General features: G+C 36.4%; 1 protein-coding gene across 2 annotated transcripts in view; it reads left to right on the top strand.

Annotated features, from left to right (window-relative positions):
* The window catches only part of LOC131034260 (ubiquinone biosynthesis O-methyltransferase, mitochondrial), a 178,494-nt gene that overhangs the window by 41,117 nt on the left and 120,305 nt on the right, over positions 1-17,072 (top strand). For both annotated transcript variants that reach the window (XM_057965693.2, XM_057965692.2), the window contains exon 3: positions 5,413-5,491. In XM_057965693.2, coding sequence (XP_057821676.1) covers positions 5,413-5,491 — 79 coding nt within the window. The remainder of the gene's footprint in view (positions 1-5,412; positions 5,492-17,072) is intronic.

Here is a 17,072-nt window from a genome sequence, read left to right on the forward strand (position 1 = left end):
CAAAACAGATCTCAGCCTGCATTAATAAATAATAAAAACTAGGCGATTGAATTAATGTTAAGGGCTAACCCAGAATAAAAGAAATAAAAAATGGCAGGGATTATCTAAATGAAGGGCTGAATAGATTAAGGGGAATTATCAATGAGTACTTAAGAAACATTAAAATAGTAGCCATTAATTTTAAGAGGGCCGACGGGGATTAATCTAAGATTATTAGAGGGCAGAAAATAACACATAAAAGGCAGTGCTTTATTTATGAAGGGATGTATCCCTTGCAAAGGTAATAGTCACAATGAAGAGTTGTGACTCCCTCTCATTTACGGATATAAAAAGGAATACAAATCATACAAGACATAAATTAGAAAGGGATATAGAAGTATTACTAGAGGAATATATTGAATAGCAGACCCACAGTTGAGAGCAGAAAATCAGAAATACATACAGCTGTAAATATATTTGATCTAAGTAGAAATCTATTATTAAGTTTACAAGTCTTACTTGCATGTTCACTTGTCAATGCATCGAGAAATTTATCAAACAATCAATTTGAATTTGAGGAAGTGTCTTGTAGGAGTTGGTAAGATGTGATCCTTTCATGCTCTTGGGCTAGGTTTGAAGGACGTAATCCTTTCATGCTATGGGACTATGAGTTGGAAGGACGAAGACACCTTCATGCTTTGGGGCTAGGAGTTGGAAGGTATGGGGACCCTTTCATGCTCTGTGGCTAGGAGTTGGAAGGTATGTGAACCCTTTCATGCTCTGGGCAAGTCGATTCCCAAATAATTCACATTTTGATTGATTTTGAGGATTGTGCTTTGGTTTGTTGATCTGATTATTATCTTGAATTTCTGATTTTTGATAAAGCCATTATCATCTTGAAGTAAGAATTATTGTTTTAGGGCAAAAATGAGGAATATCCCAAAAAGTGTCATTATAGGTAGGCATTTATTGTTGCCCATTGGACCAGTTACACTATTTTTATTGGAATGAATGAATGAGTTTTAGTGATGTCCACAAGACCATCAGTCTATTGGACCATGAGACCATCAGTCTGTTGGACCATGAGACCATCAGTCTGTTGCACTTTGAATGGAATCTCTTCTTGCATGCTAGCTGTTTTTACTTCTGTAGATTTAGGAATAATTGCAAATTACATTCTTTCTTCCAGTGATAATAGATTTCAACAATCCATAATTTCAAGATAAGCTGTTTCTGGATTCAATTGTGTAAAATATTGTACACAATTGATTCCAGAAACAGGTTATCTTGACATTCTTTTGTTCTTTGACATTGCATAAAAATTGTCTTTCAGGAATAAGCATACCTTTGTACTGCTGTCCACTTGTCCTCTATCCTTGAATGGATTTGATGTGTACTCTTTTCTGTCCTTGATGATGGCATAGGTGTTCTTTTTGCCACTGTAAATAGCATTTCTGTCATATTGCCATGGTCTACCAAGCTAAACATGACAAGCATCCATAGGTATAATGTTCCACAGTATTTCATCTTGATAGCTCTATGTGGAATTCAACTAAGAATAGCTCATTTATTAATTGGCATTCTTTTCGCAACCAAGATACCTTGTATGGCCTAGGATGTGAGATTCTTTTCGGCTTCAACTTCTTCATCATTTCATTGGATATTGAAATATCCTTGCTCTTATTGTCAATCACAAATTTGGAACCTGAAAATAGTCATAAAAGATTCTTTCTTTGTGCTGGTCATGATTTATTCTTGATTTCAGCAATACCCTCCCTGTTCATCATGAGGGCTTCTCCTTGTTCAGAGCTCTTTGTTTGGTTCAACAACCTGATTGCTTTGATGATCTTGTGGTGCTTGCAGACACTCAAAGACCCAATGACCAATCTCTATATGTTAATAGCTAGTAAAATTTCTGCCTCTTCTTCTTCTGAAGCTTTGTCTTCCTTTAGTATTTTGACCAATTCTCTTCCTTTGAAGTTCTGTTTCTTTCTATCTAGCTTTTCCTCAGCTCTCAAGGCACATTGGTAGTCTTCTTTGGGCTTCACCCGCATCGTTCTGGAGTCATCCTGGACAGCCAAACAGAGTCCATTAATGTATCCTGCTGCTACATTTTCTTCTTTATCCTCAACATTGGCCACCTTGAAGGTTGAGTTGGTAAAATTTTTTAGTGTCAGCTTTGACACTTAGCTCCCTCTACTTTAGATTTTTGCAGTCGCTTCAACAAATTAAGATGATAATTTGCAGGTAGAGAATTTGACTTTAGCTATGTCACCATCTGATTCCATGACCAAATATTCTCTCTTCCTTTCCTCTATTGATCTACATGATCTCACCAAAGGGATGCAGGACCCTTCAACGTAGTGCTTGCCAACGTCACTCTCTTTGGGTCTTCTATTGTTTCAATATCAGAAGTATTTTTCCATTTTTGCAATCCAATCTGTCAACTCTTTTGTATTCAAATTCCCATCACAGCAAGCAGTTTCTTTCCGTGGTAGATTTCTGATAAGAGACATAACCCTTATGAAGGGCATGTTCATATATTCCCCTCCTTGATCAGTTGGTTCTTCTGCTGCTTCTTCATCTTCACTTGTATTATGTACTGGTACTCCTCTTCTTCACTGCAACAAACTCTTCAGGGCTCTTCAAGATGGAACTCACGGTAGGCCAAGAACTTTTTGCTGCTTTGTACCAAATAATGGAGTCAGACCTGGGTGCCTAGTTGAGGACAGACGAAGTCTGCAACTACTCATTACCAGAGTACTTGGAACATCTACTAGTGTTACATAAAATAACAACTTTAAATGATTAATCAACAATATGATTCCTCTAGAGGAAAACAACAAGAAAGGTTAGCTACCTCTGGCTTCAGCTCAACAATTAATACTCAGAAAGTATGTTAAAACTTACAGAATAATTCAGGCCTGCAGCCTCAGAAATCCTTACTTCAGCTCTAAAGATTTCACGAGTCTTCTTCTATGATAGGACTTGGCTCAGCATGTAGGTCGGCAAACATGAATAATTACTAAATTTCTACTTAAAAGAATTAACACCAGTGCAGTTCCTCTAAAAAACAGATGAAATTCTCTGCTCTGATACCATAATACAGATGCAAAAATTTCAAAGAATCGATGTTGCTCAATTAATCAAGGAGACAAAGCTCCTTTAAATAGAGTTACAAAGACGATGTTTCTAAAAGAAAAAATTGGTAACTAGAGGCAAAATTAGAAACAACTTAAATAACCATTAATAACGCAAAGAGAAAGATATTATTCTAATAACTTCTTTTAACTATATCTTATATAAAATAATCTCCCTCCACTAAGACTCCATGACTCCCTTATTTTGAATATCGTTGACCTTTGTTGGCTGAAGGAATATTTTAGTCCCTATTGCTGCCACTCAGCCATTCTGTGCATAAAATAGGAATGGTGAAAGCTACTAGAAGTTTAAGCTAGAGCCAAAAAGAAACAAATCATGTCCAGAGGAGCCTAACTGCAGGTCTTTTTAATACAGAAGCCTTTTTAAATTAAATTTGCTGGGATTTTAATTATATTCTGTTGGCTAAGGTAACGGATGTTTAAATATGAATTGAACCTTGAGAACTCAGCACAGCACAAAATATGTGGGTCTCACAAAATCAACAACAGGCTTATAGCCAAGATGAGGCTTTGGCAGGTCCCAAAAGATCAAGAGAGTTGTTATACGTATTCAAAAAAAAGAGAGCCCTTCTCTTGAACATGTTAGCCATGTAAATTCCAATGGGGCCCACACAAGACCAAAAACAAAAGAGAAGAGAAACTTACAAGACAAAACAGACCAAAAGAAGGAAAGTAAACAAAATTGTTAGAATATGTATATTATTATTTGTGCAGGATCTCTGGAAAGTCTGGATGCTCCTGTATCGGCCTGCATCTGAATACCTCACCTAGCTGTGCTCCAAATTTACAGAATTCTACTTCTCCTTTGGATCCCCATTTATAGTAGCCATAGAAGAATACATAGAGAACCACTTTTAAGAAAGTTTCAATTTTACTCAAGTTCATATTTCCCCTTAAGCAATAAGCTCATGAATCCTCTTGGGTAAATTAGAGTACATATGTTAAAGAGTCTGAGATTCCCTCAATCTCTTTTTATAGATTGCTCTTATCATAAATTTTTGTTGTGGTTGCAGGATTGATCTTCTTATGAGAGACTTTCCTCTTCTTTAGCTTCATTTTTTTTTTCTGTTAGATTGCTTCTTTACTATTTTGAGTTTGCATTTTTGGGACAGTTTACTTTTTTTTTTTTTGGCATATTTATTTGGCGATGTATTGGCTCTCTGAATATCTTCTTTATATTGCATTTATAGTATTATGAGCCAATTTTAGCTTTCTAATTTTGAAGATATGAGAGTCCTAATTTAAAATATTTCAGGTTCCAACTTTCAATCCCCCCTTTTTATATGGAGATATGAATCAATTTGTGCCAGTGACTGAGCAACTGCATACAAAGGTAGTAGTAAATAGTATCAGTCATAGCAGTTGCTTCAGCATCACTGTTTTTTTAACTTCGCTACTTTAAAAATATATTACATCTATGTGAGAATGGAAGATATCAAGGCAACACAACAACACACACAAAGATGTAAATTGCACTTCAGTATGCAAATGTGAAACTTTAAAATGCCTCATTGGGCAGTGAAAACACTTGTCAGTTCTTTATTGAAAGGCTAATTGTCCTGTACCCTACTTAAGCTTCACACGAAGAGGCTTTTATGGTACATGGCAATGTTTTTTGTATATGTAACTAATTTGTCTAGTTAAACTATAAATATGGTTGTCTTGATTCTGATCATGCAATGTTATATATGGAAGGCATAAATGCTGAGTGGATCGTTGGTTGTACTACCCATAAATGAGTTATTTCAATAGTAGCATAAACCATATTCATGTATGAAATGTAAGCATTTTGATACCTTTTTTCACTGGAATTTAATTTATAGGAATTCTCTTTTGATAAGAAAGACTCTTAAATTATGCATGTTAACTATATTACTGTATCATATTGTCAGAAGCTGCATGCTGATAAATATGCCAACTCGTCAAACTTGTAGTCCTTGGCTAGTGCTAGTGATTTCTACTTTACACCGGAGAAGTCTATTATATTCTAGAAGACTTGCGTAGCCACTATGACTAGAGTAGACAAGACCTATTGCACTTCAGCTTTGATGGATTTGACATTTGAATTTAATTCAATGAATCTGTAACTTTGAAATTTAATATCCGTAGCAAGAAATATGTTTTGACACTGACAAAGGTATGCCACCTACAATAAATCTTTGAACAGGTTTACCATGAATTAGGGCATTTGTTATATAGTTTTAGAGTTAGAACAATTGGTAAAACATCTTTGTACTTAATTGACTCCTTCCATCTATTGTTTTTTCTTCAGAAAAGATCCAAATAATGCAAGGCCTTTTGAAGGATTGAGAATTATTGACATTGGATGTGGAGGTGGATTACTTTCTGAGGTACTTTTGAACTTTTGCCTTTCTAATTATTATACTAATTTGGTGCTTGTCAGGTTAGATAGAGTAAATGATTTCTTGAAGGATGATGATTGGATAATTTCATCTTAAGGCTGATTGTAAATGCAGTCTTAAAGCTGTGGTTGTACTGTAAGGAGGTCACATTTCTGAAATGTTGAGAAATGTTATATGGATTTGGTGGTATAATGATATATAGATCATATCATTCCTTGAGGATGATAACTGGATAAATTCCTCTAATTAATGAAGGCAAGTGGATTTAACAAGATCTCGTTGGACTAAAAGGTTCACTTTTCTGAAATTTTGATGAATCTTATGCTCTTGTTATTGTTGTAATTTGTCTGGCCAACCGAATATATTATGTGTGGTGTGCAAAACTACCTATCTCTACTTTAAGGAGATGCTCACTCTATTGAAAGCTAGAATACATATTTACACTATTTATAATGTTTTTTATATGGATGGTCATACATGCTCATAAATAATGTTCAAATGGAAGAAAAGATGTGTTGCAATCATAGAAATGAGACTCGGACTCGGCAAGGCTGACCCGACTTTGAACTCGGCAAAAATCGGTAGGACTCAGCAAAAAATCGACAAGACTCAGCAAAAAAGCCAATTTCTAGTGACTTTTGCCTAGAGCAAGTCTTGGAGAGTCACGAGTCCCTGAGACTCGGCTAGGGTCACTCGGCTCGAGACTCGCTAGGACTCGGAGAGTCCTGGCGAGTCCTAGAACTATGGTTACAATCTCTTCCAAGCCAAAATAGCATATGGATATTCAATGGAAGAAGTTTTTGGAAAATCCTAGACAGTAGCTTGATAGTGTCAGAAACGTTTACAAATGTGCTAAGAGTATTTTATGAAATTTTCTGCTCTCTTTCTAGTAGTTTACATAATGGGGTGATGCTTTGAAAAATTGAAAAAAATAGTGTACGGCCTAGTGGAAATGAATTTCGGGATCGAGGTACTAATTGTTATTCCACATGTGTACCGTGAAATATATGGAGTCTGTGTAAGAGATGTGCATAAATATTTAATGAGCAACATAAATCTTGAAAAGGATTTCCTCCATTTGAATGGGGCAGAATGCCTGTATATGAGAATAGATTTTCATAAACATTTCAGAGGATTTTGGGAGTAACTATAGAAAACATAGAGAAAAATGGAAGAGGCAAACTTATGAATGGATGTTAATGACATGATATTGGAAGAAAAATATTAAGACTTTTTACCTTCTTCTGAATCATGAACTATGGGCAGAACTTGAAACCTCTAGTTTGGCCCTGATCACAAGTGACAAAAAATTCTGTAAGACCTTGAGAAACTGGAATTTTTTCGTACATCCTTAATGGTTGTGAACTTCTGATAAGGGGGGAAAATCTTTGTATTCAAATCCTTTAAGCGAGCTACACAAAATTCACCTAGATTTTAGAGAACAAACATGGTTTAGCCAAAAAAACTGTTCACCTAGATTTTTGGGAGTAACTACAAACACATGGAGGAAAACAGACAAGATGAAATGATGAATGGGTTCATTGACATAGTATTGGAAGAAAAACATTAAGATGTATTTTACATTCTTTGGAATCAAGATTTCTGGGCACAACTTCAAACCTTTAATCTGCTCTTGATTACAAGTGACAAAAAATTCACTAAAGATCTTGAGAAATTGACAATTTCGTGTAGGTCCTCAACAGTTCTGTACTTCTGATCTATGTTAGCCCAAGTTTGGGGGATGGGGATGACAAGGGATAGGGGGATGAAGTCAAACAATTAGCAAATGCCAAATGTCAAACTCAAACTTTAATTCAAATTGCTTTTTTGAATTATAGTCAATATGGATGTGATATTAAAAAATAGAATGCAAGTTACAATAAAATGCCCAAAGGCTACACGTTTCACTTTCAATTACAATATGAAATACAAATTATAAAAAGTACACTGCTGACCCTGATCTGCATCTCTTAATACTGCGTCATAATTGGAGTTCTCCTTTGAGTCACTACCACTGTGAGGGTTCGCCTCTCCAATAGAATACCAACCAATCCCTCTGGTGCCTCTTCATCAATTAAGGCGACACATTTGGAATTAATATCCAACCGTAAAGTTGGAGTTTGTTGATACTTTGGAGTCTAATGATTTTGAAGTTGAAGAGCACTATGCACGGTCACTATCTTCTTTGCTCATCTAGTTGTAAGTCTATTCCTCTTGATATAGTGGATTAATTCATATGTGGACTAATTCCTCTCTGCAATACAGGAAGTGACAACTTGTGAAAGAAGGCTAATGACAAGCATCTTCAATTTTGGTGTATCCTTCCCATGCCATGCCCTCCATTCAATAGGGTCAGTTTGAGCTAATGTGGCTCTATTTATCTTCGCCTATGGTTTACTGAATGTTGGACATGAAGATTTGTGAAGGCAAGACATTGTGTGCAACTATGTTGTTGAATCGTGGGATTTTTTTGGTGATTTCGAGTACAAAATGTACCAGAATCGGATTCTGAAATGAATCCTTTGTGGGTACCTCCGGGGTTCACGTTTTTAGATGCCAAAATGTTTATTGATTCTAGTTTGATCTTTTCGATGTTCTTAGGACCTACAATCTTGATTAGTGAACTCATAACTTATCTATCATGAGATTCTAGATTGATCTTTTTGATATTGAAAACTGAATTTAAATTAGTATGTCATGTTTCAAAATTTGAAATTTGTAATGGTTTTGTTTAGCACATGTATTGGTATATGACATTCTAAACATAATTTTTTTTTAGAGCTACATACATGTATATATGTATGTATATATATGTATATGTATGTATGCATGTATGCATGTATATATTTACACACAATTTTTGTATGGATGTATCAAAAACCTACCCAACCCCCCAAAAAATTAATGCCATACCAGCGTTTCGTACCCACGTACCCGTTCCTGTTCTTGTACCCAATTCGGCAACTTAGGTGTGCAAAGTATTGGAGACTCATTTGAATACATATTTCGAAAGGCCTTCATTAGCCCTTATTTCACCTCTTTGTCATCAGAAGGAGGTAATGTTCAAGCCTTTGGTGTGTACCATTTGGGATTGCAAAGGTTGCCAAATGAAGTGGGGTGTTCATTGTGTTCCACTTCTGCGTCACAATGGGCTTAATATGTTGCTCATATAATCCTAAGGTAAGATCCTTAGCCAAAATAGTTTACTTTATAATACCAAGCATGCTATCAAATGCTTCATATGTCTCTGCAAGACTAGGAAAGTTCATATCAACATATCTAATGACATCTACAACAGGTGAGATGAAAGAGCAAACATATTTGAAAATGCAAACAAAAAGTTCCAAATAATTAATTGACAAGTTAACTGAAAAGTTAGAAACTTTCAAAGTTGAAACATTCAATAGTAAAATTAAAATATTAAAATTAGAAATTTAATATGAAAACCAGCAATTTAATATTTAATAAAATCAGCAATGTCTTACCTCATAGTGCACCTTCGATCGTCATCATGGGTCCTTTGTTTGAAGGATGTTCCTTTAGTAGAGCTTGAATTAGGTCATCTACGTCATTTTGAATTCACCATCAACAATTGTAGACGCGTATGCACCTCAAGGATCTTCTCTAACAAAATGGAGTAATTGGCATATCTTGCCAAAATAGGTTTGAGGAACTCCTTTGAAAACATCTTGAAGAGAGCGAGGTGTGGTGGTTGCAAATGAACATTTTAACATCTCTAGCTTTTGCCACCACTTGCTTCACCCAAAATATTTTCCCTCTGTCTTTCAATGCATGAACACATAGGGTCCAAAAGATGTGCTTGTAAGCACCCTCCAACATCATACCAACCAATTTGCACACATACTGAATCAGTGACCACCTATACAACATTTGAGGCTCTAAACTCCTCTATGGCCTCTCTTAAAATGCTAAATTGGAAGTTTGCATCGTGACGCTTCCCTGAACAATCCATGAATCAAAGCAAATAACAACAAACTAGGCATGTGACTATGAGTCTACCTATCCACCATAATAGAACTACTTGTCTTGATCCATGTTTTCCTCGTATCCTCCATTACGAAATTTGTAATATCCAGAATTCAGATATTGCTTCAATTTTTATTTAGGTTTTGTATTTTTCTCATGTTTAATTTCATCACAATGTAATATGGCAACATGCAAACATGCAGATTAAGCATGCAAGATGAAAGATATAGATTTCCAAGCAAATGAATCGATGAAATATAAAGAATCTAAATATGACAATGGGTATTCTTTTGATATAGAAATTTATTGTTGTTTACAAACACATGCTGGTGTTACAAATCAGAAACTGCATAATGCCATCACTTGACACATACCCGAAATGCCCCCATACATAAGATATCAAACCCTCTGAAGATCTACAATATGGCTCATTGAATCTCCATGAAAACTGATCAGTGATGTGCAACTTTGATTCTTGATTTGAATTCACCAAGGGAGCTGATCTGGGTTTTTGTCCAAATAGCCAAAACCTCTAGGGTTTCTGTCTTAGGGTTTATTGAACCTGCAAGCTAAAGCTCTCAAGTTCCGAAGGAAAAGTTTCTTCAAAATAACAAGTCGAGAATGAAGCCTCATTTCGCTTTTTACTCCTTTAATAATGCTTTTCCTTTTCGAAAGTAATACTTAATTTTATTTCTCTTTGAATTTACTTTTCCCCTCAATAGTGACTTTACTTTATAATTTGTCATTGACATTACTATAAAGTCACTTTATAAAATAACGTACGTCCACCTGCTAATTAATTAAATTTAAATAATCTCATAGGACTTAGGACTATTTAACATTTAATTAATTAATTTATTCCCTTAAATAAATCCAATTCCTCCTATAGGAATAAAATAGGCTAATAATTTCCTCTAGGTGATCACTCAGAGAAAAGGGGACGTTACAGTCCTCCCAGCCAAAGATTACTTGTCCTCAAGCAATTATATGTATCAAATCTGCATTAAACTCAAATGTTCCAGCCAATTCTTGGATCCCAAATTAATCTAGAACCTTGGTATGTCTTCCCATGTGTATCTCCTTCAATCTTCCGCTGCTCCACTTTGATATAAACATCATTATGCCCAAAGTTGTGAAGTAGCTCATCATGATCCCAATGAAGTAGTGCACCGAACATGCCAATGCTAGGATCCCAAATCAGCACGCTATCGCACCAAAGAAAAGTGGAGGAATAGACGTCTCTTAACATGCCACCAATGCCAAACGTCCATCTAAATCTGAATGAGCTCCCATGGATGTGAAAAATTATTGTTACAAGTGCACAATCAATCATGTCAATCCACCACATGCTGGTAGAAATCCCACTCAAAATGATGCAGCAAGTACCTCCAATGACAAAGGATGATGGAATCTCATTGCTATACCAACCTCCAACAAAGAAAGAATGATCTCAATCTTTCCAAATCCTCCAGTCAGCTGCTGTCCTAAAGGATCAAACTGAATTCTTTGTGATCAATAATGTGAAACAACCATCTATCACCATTTTGAGAACTCTAACCCAATGAACTATGGTTGAAAATTCCATGCTCACAAATGTAGAACAGTCCTCTATCCTTGTGATGTAACTCAAAACCCAAAGGTTCGAGCATGAAGTACTACTGTCCTCAACATGCTCCATGATGTCTTCTTCATTTACCAAATATACTCTCCAAGTGTGATCAAGGAATGATATTGTTATGAAACAAAGGCATAATGTCAAACCTTGCATGCAATGTGGCTCTTCAATTCTTATCACATGTTCTTGCATAACATCAAGATGAATGAAACAATGTAAAAATGGGAGATGGTTGATCATCAACATGAGACCCACCTTTATTTTGTACCATCCAAGTTTGCCTTCATAGGTGCTGTCATAAGCTGCTGTCCCAAGGTGTGTGACATAATTAAAACTCCTCTCATGAGCTGTTAGACTTCCCACCTCAAGGCTGCTGTTATAAATCAGACCAGCAACTAAAGTGAAGTCAATGATGGTTGTATACCCATGCATAAGAAAGAAGCTCATCTCATACGGCTTACCTATTAAGTGAACGTGTCTCCACACACTCTAATGCAAACCAAAAACTGATGTAGACCCAGATAAATCTGAAAATGCAATGTATAGCCATGTAGGACAGCCACGTGTCAACCATGAATCCATGAAAATTATGTCACAACCCAACCAATAAACAGCTGTAAAGTGCCGTTCAGGGGAATAGATCTCTCCCACCCACCCACGCTGGCCCGGTAGTAAACAGCGGCAGGGAGGTGGTTCACTTGATTACATTGGCCTTCCTTCAGCGCCAGGGAGGTGGTTCACTTGGTTACATTGGCCTTCCTTCTTCCAACTAACGTAGATAGGCTGTATAAGCATATGAAATAGGTGACAAATCCATAGTTGTATTGTAGTTGTCTCCATTAATATCCAATGCCAAACCATGAGTGGCTGATCCACTAAACATATCACCTATAAAATCATGATACACCTCAATGAAATTGTCAATATCAACTGAAAATTCAGAATTTCGGATGTTAGAGAGCTCTTGCTTCTCATCATCTATGGAGTTGTATGAATCGCAATCCTGTTGAAGATAAAGCTTGGCTTGATGAGTTATCAACTTGGCATTCCTTGCCTTCACCAGCCAAGTCTCTTTCATTCTTTGGGACTGATTTAATGTTACTGTCCTAATGTTTACAAATTTAGTCCTCTTATAGGATGCATTATCACAAATATTATGTCGAACCTTTGCATCTTGTACACCATTAATTGGAGAGTCAATAGCTCTTACTTTTTCATGAGTATGGGCAGCTAACTAATATGAACTTCTTAGGGATGTTATCTGCCACTTGTTGAACATCCAAGTTTAATTTCTATTAAAAAATAGTTTTGAAGGGAAATAAATTATTTTTACTTGTTTTTATTATGCACATACAAAGATATTATATTCATGAGACCACCAACTTCCTTAAATTTTGGAGCTGAACTACACTACAAAATTCATGGGACCACCAGCTTAAAAATTTTCCTAAAAAATCTCAGCAACTCCAGCTTTCTTTTTTAGGAATCCCCTGCTCCATGGTATCCCAGCCTTAGTTTCTTCTTGTAATTGCTATGTATGCTTGCTGGGCACATACTGTGTCTTTAATGGATATGGTGTGAGGTTGTGATCAGATGTAGCCATTTGCTAGTGAAATATATTTTTGAGCAGTGTGATCATTGGTACTTACAATGATTGGGAGAATTGAAGTGGATATATGCTATATGCACGAGTTAGTGGTAGAACTTGGAGTTCGAGTGAGATATTTTTTTTTTTTGGAGCTACTGTCATTTCTTTCTCAATTTTTGAGATTGAGGAATGTTGTGTGTTGTATGTATTTAGAGAAGTTTCATTGAATCTTGTTTTTTGAAGTTGTATTTAGTTTGGAGTTGTTGCTTCAGCTGAACTGAGAGTTGGAGCTCTCTTTTGGTTTGGGTTGGTGCTTCTGTTGTTTTCAATTGGTGCTGAGAGGAGAGTTGGTGCTCTCTATGATAGTTGTTCACTTTGTAATTTGGGTTGTTGCCCATTTCAAGTTAATGGAAGTCTTTTGATGCCGTGATTTTTTACCCGAAAGTGTTTTCCACGAGAAATTCTTGTGTTTATGTTTTGGGTAATTGCTTATGTAATATTTTATATGGTATCATGTTTTAAGAATTTAAATTTTTGTGATACTTGATTCACCTGCTACCTCTCTCAGTATTGCTTGTGTGCTTCTCAATAATTTCATGTGCGAATAGGGATATATTTTACTCCTATATCTGGTATGCATTGTCATCTGTATTATTACATTCTGTATTTAGTTTATCAGATATAGCAGTAAACATTTTGGCGCCGTTGTCTTAAAAGAAATTGAGTCAGTTTTGATTGATTCATGCCCTTAGATCCTATTAAAGGCAACAAGAGGCCACAGGATGGTCAAGACCAAGTGATCTTTAAGGATTGTGGAACATAGAGAATGATGAAGTTTACGAGAAACATTTGAGGAAAATTTAGTTGCACGATCAGACCATCTGCACGTAGAGTCAACGTTGGACAAGTCGTACGAAGAGGGAAATCTTAAACTCACAAACATGTTTTGCCGTCTATCGATCTCAGGGGAACCAAGAATTGGTGGATCTGAACCACCGACTCTCGAATGGAGGGAGCATAGGAATGAAACAATCAGCTAAAAATAATCAGTGATGAAACAATCAGCTAAAAATAATGTTCAGTGATGAAACAATCAGCTAAAAATAATGTAAACTACAAGAGGAATCGATGGGGAAACCACCGCGTGTAGGGAATGAGGCCATTGATCAAATTTTGCTAACGGTGAGCATTGAGAGGAAGTTAGCTGTCGTCAAGATGGAAATTATTGGGAGGGAATTGACAAACACCATTGTCGACGAAGGCTTGAGAGTAAACATACTACCACGAGATACTTGGAAATGCCTCGAAGGACCAACACTTTGGTTCTCGACCTTCCACTTGGTAGGTGTTGACCAACATGGCATCAAGTCGTTGGGAACATTGATGGCACAAAAAGTAACGATCGAGACACAATAATTTATTTTTGATTTCGTAGTCATCCCATTGCTAAAGAAGGCATACGATGTATTCCTTGGGTGGAGTTGGTTGATCATAGCTAAGGGAAATCACAGTTGGAAACGTAACACGCTCTCGATTGAGAGTGATGGGAGGAAGTACGTCATTGACCTGAGGAATTAGGCAACGAGCAAAGAGCTAGCATTATTTGAGTCAAAATCCGAAGATGGAGAGTCGGGTATGGACAAAGGGAGGATAGGTATAGAACCCAACGTTGAAGAAGTGCTTGAGCTGGAAGATTGTTCTAAAGAAGAGATGAGATTCCTAAATGGCCCTTTTCATTGGCAAATGGAGGACTATGAGATATTTCGGTCAACATGTAATTTTCTTGAAGCCATAACTTTTACTGAAGAGCAATCGATGAAAGCATGTAAAGTAATCAACGATACATCCAAGAGTACAAAGAGCAAAATATGTAATGTGGAGCATATAAATAATTGTCAAGGGAAATTAACTTTACCAAAAATTAGTAGGAAAAGAAAGAGGGAATTGGAGGGGATGGAAAATGGAAAGCAAGAAATAATTGAGTTGGAAAAAATTGGAAAACTTGGGGGGTTGACGAGTGATATAAATTTAAAAAAAGGAGCTTTTTAAAATATTGCGGTGAAGAAAAATTAAATTGAAAAAGAAAAATTATAGCAAGTGGAGAAAAAAGAAAATTGTCATTAGAGTTTTAGAAACAAAGGATATTATAAAGTGCAAATGCCAAGTGCCGAGGAGAAAATTTATTAAGAGAGCTGAATTAAAAAATATTATAAAGTATGGCGAAAAAATGAAATGGATTTTGAAAAAAATTAGAAGTGGTGCCCTATGTATGGCTTCACTTGGGCATCATCCTTGTATAGCTTAGCAAGCCCTCTCTCCATTATGTACAGTGGTCTCTCCCTTGAAGGCCTCTTGACACCTACCAAGTGTGGCATCTCTCCCATCACATACGACATAACTATCCTAACCACGTGTTGTGCATTGCACACGCTCCCTGTCGTCGACAGGGTCCCTCTCATTTTTGGTCTTTTCGCCTTCGCCCCGTTGAGTTCTGCGCAGGGTGTCTCGCATCCTTTTGAGCGTGCCCATAATCAGTCCATGAGATGATGATGTCATGAGCGGAAGCCTGTGAATTCGCAAGGTGAGTTGAACCTTCGGGCACTAAAAATTCCAAGAGATCGTTTAAACTTGTGAAATCGCCCGAGATAGGTGAGGAATGGTAGAAGCTTGCAAAATTCCGTAAGTAAAAGGTAAAGCATTTGAAGGTCGCATAAGGACCCAAAGTGCTGATTTTCACCAAAGGATATAGAGGAGATAAAAAATGCAGTGTGTCAAAAGTTGACAAAATGTCTCATTTTTCCAAAATTCACACTAAAGGGGAAAATGGCAAAGGTTTTTGAGAAATTTACAAAATGGGTGAAATCCCTGAAATTCGCCAGTATTGAATAAAATGCAAGAGGTAAAACTTGGCAAACTCTCTCCATTTCTGTAAAATCGCATTATAAGGGATAAGTGCGAAAAGTTAAAAAGTTTTCAAAAGCAACCAAAAACCCGAAAATCGCGTTATGGAGGAAAGGTGAAAGAAGTAAAAAGTTTTCAAAAGCAATCAAATCACCGAAAATCACATTATAAGGGATAAGTGCGAAAAGTGAAAACTTGCAAAAGCAACATGAAACCCCGAAAATCACATGAAGGGTAAGTGAAGAAGGTTTTAAAAGTTGCAAATAACCTCTAAACGCCGAAGTTTTAGAAGACTCCCCAAACCGCGATTTTAGAAGTCAAACTTTGCAATCCCCTCCCAAATGCCGAAAATCGCACCTCATGAGGAAAATCGTGATTTCCTAACAAAGTTTGCAAGCATTGAGATTGCCAAAGTTGAGCTAAGGGTAAATCGTGATTTTGTTTATAAAGTTTCCAAGAGCCTTTAAAGACGCCATAGTAATCACGCGAGGTTTTCATACTTTGCAGAGAGCAATAAAATGCCGAAGTTCGTATAGGAGAAAAATCGCTTTTTCTAAACGTTACAAACCCTTTCAAAATCGCCATTAACCCAAAATACCCAAGGTAAGATTGCAAAAGTGTGAAGGTTTGAAGGTTTTTGAACACCCAAAACGCCTAAGGCAAAAATCACGCAGGTGGCAAAATCACCAAGGTAAAAATTGCTAAGTTTAAGTTTCTAAACTGCATTTTTCTCTCCAAATTTAGGCGCGAAAATTAGGAATGGGGAGTTAACGTTTAAAATTTGAAATTGCAGAACTGTCCCATTCCAAATTTGCAAATTGTGAGTTTGTCTTTTCAAAGATAGGACATAAGACAGGGATTTTTTTCAAAATCCAAAGGAAATCATTCTTACAAGCCAGGTTGTGCTGATTCACGCCATTCATTTCGCCAGGTAAGTTTGCTTCGTCTCTCTTAAAATCGCTTAAAATATATGCAAAATTGGATAGATGTGTTTGTGTAAAAATTGATCAAATGATTAAATCTTTAAACCGCATATTTTCCCGTTTATAAGGCATCAGGCAAAGCAATTGAAATCAGAGTTTGTTCCCAAGAGTTAACCAGAATACGCATTTTTCAGACTTAGGGAATATTTAAACCTCGTCCATTTTGAAAATTGGTCTTAAAATTTAAGTGTAAATTTAGCAGTCGAAATTGCCTAAGTTCTTGAGCCGCAGCCGAATAAATAAATGTGTAATCAAAGACCTTAGTAATGTTCATGTCTAAATCAATCAAGCTGTTTAGCTGAAGTATCATGGTTTCTTCAAATTCGGTTTTCAAATTAATCCTTGTGTGATAACGTATCCTTTTTATCTAACCCGCTTTGTGCCCTTCATATCGTGTCGTAATCCGTATCCGGCTGTGCAGGATAGATGCCTAAATCTGCGGTGGAGTCCTCAAAGACACTTGGTGCAGCCGAAACGTCCCAAGCATCCAAGTCA

This window comes from Cryptomeria japonica, chromosome 3, assembly GCF_030272615.1.
Source record: "Cryptomeria japonica chromosome 3, Sugi_1.0, whole genome shotgun sequence".
In the NCBI taxonomy this organism is placed as follows: domain Eukaryota; kingdom Viridiplantae; phylum Streptophyta; class Pinopsida; order Cupressales; family Cupressaceae; genus Cryptomeria; species Cryptomeria japonica.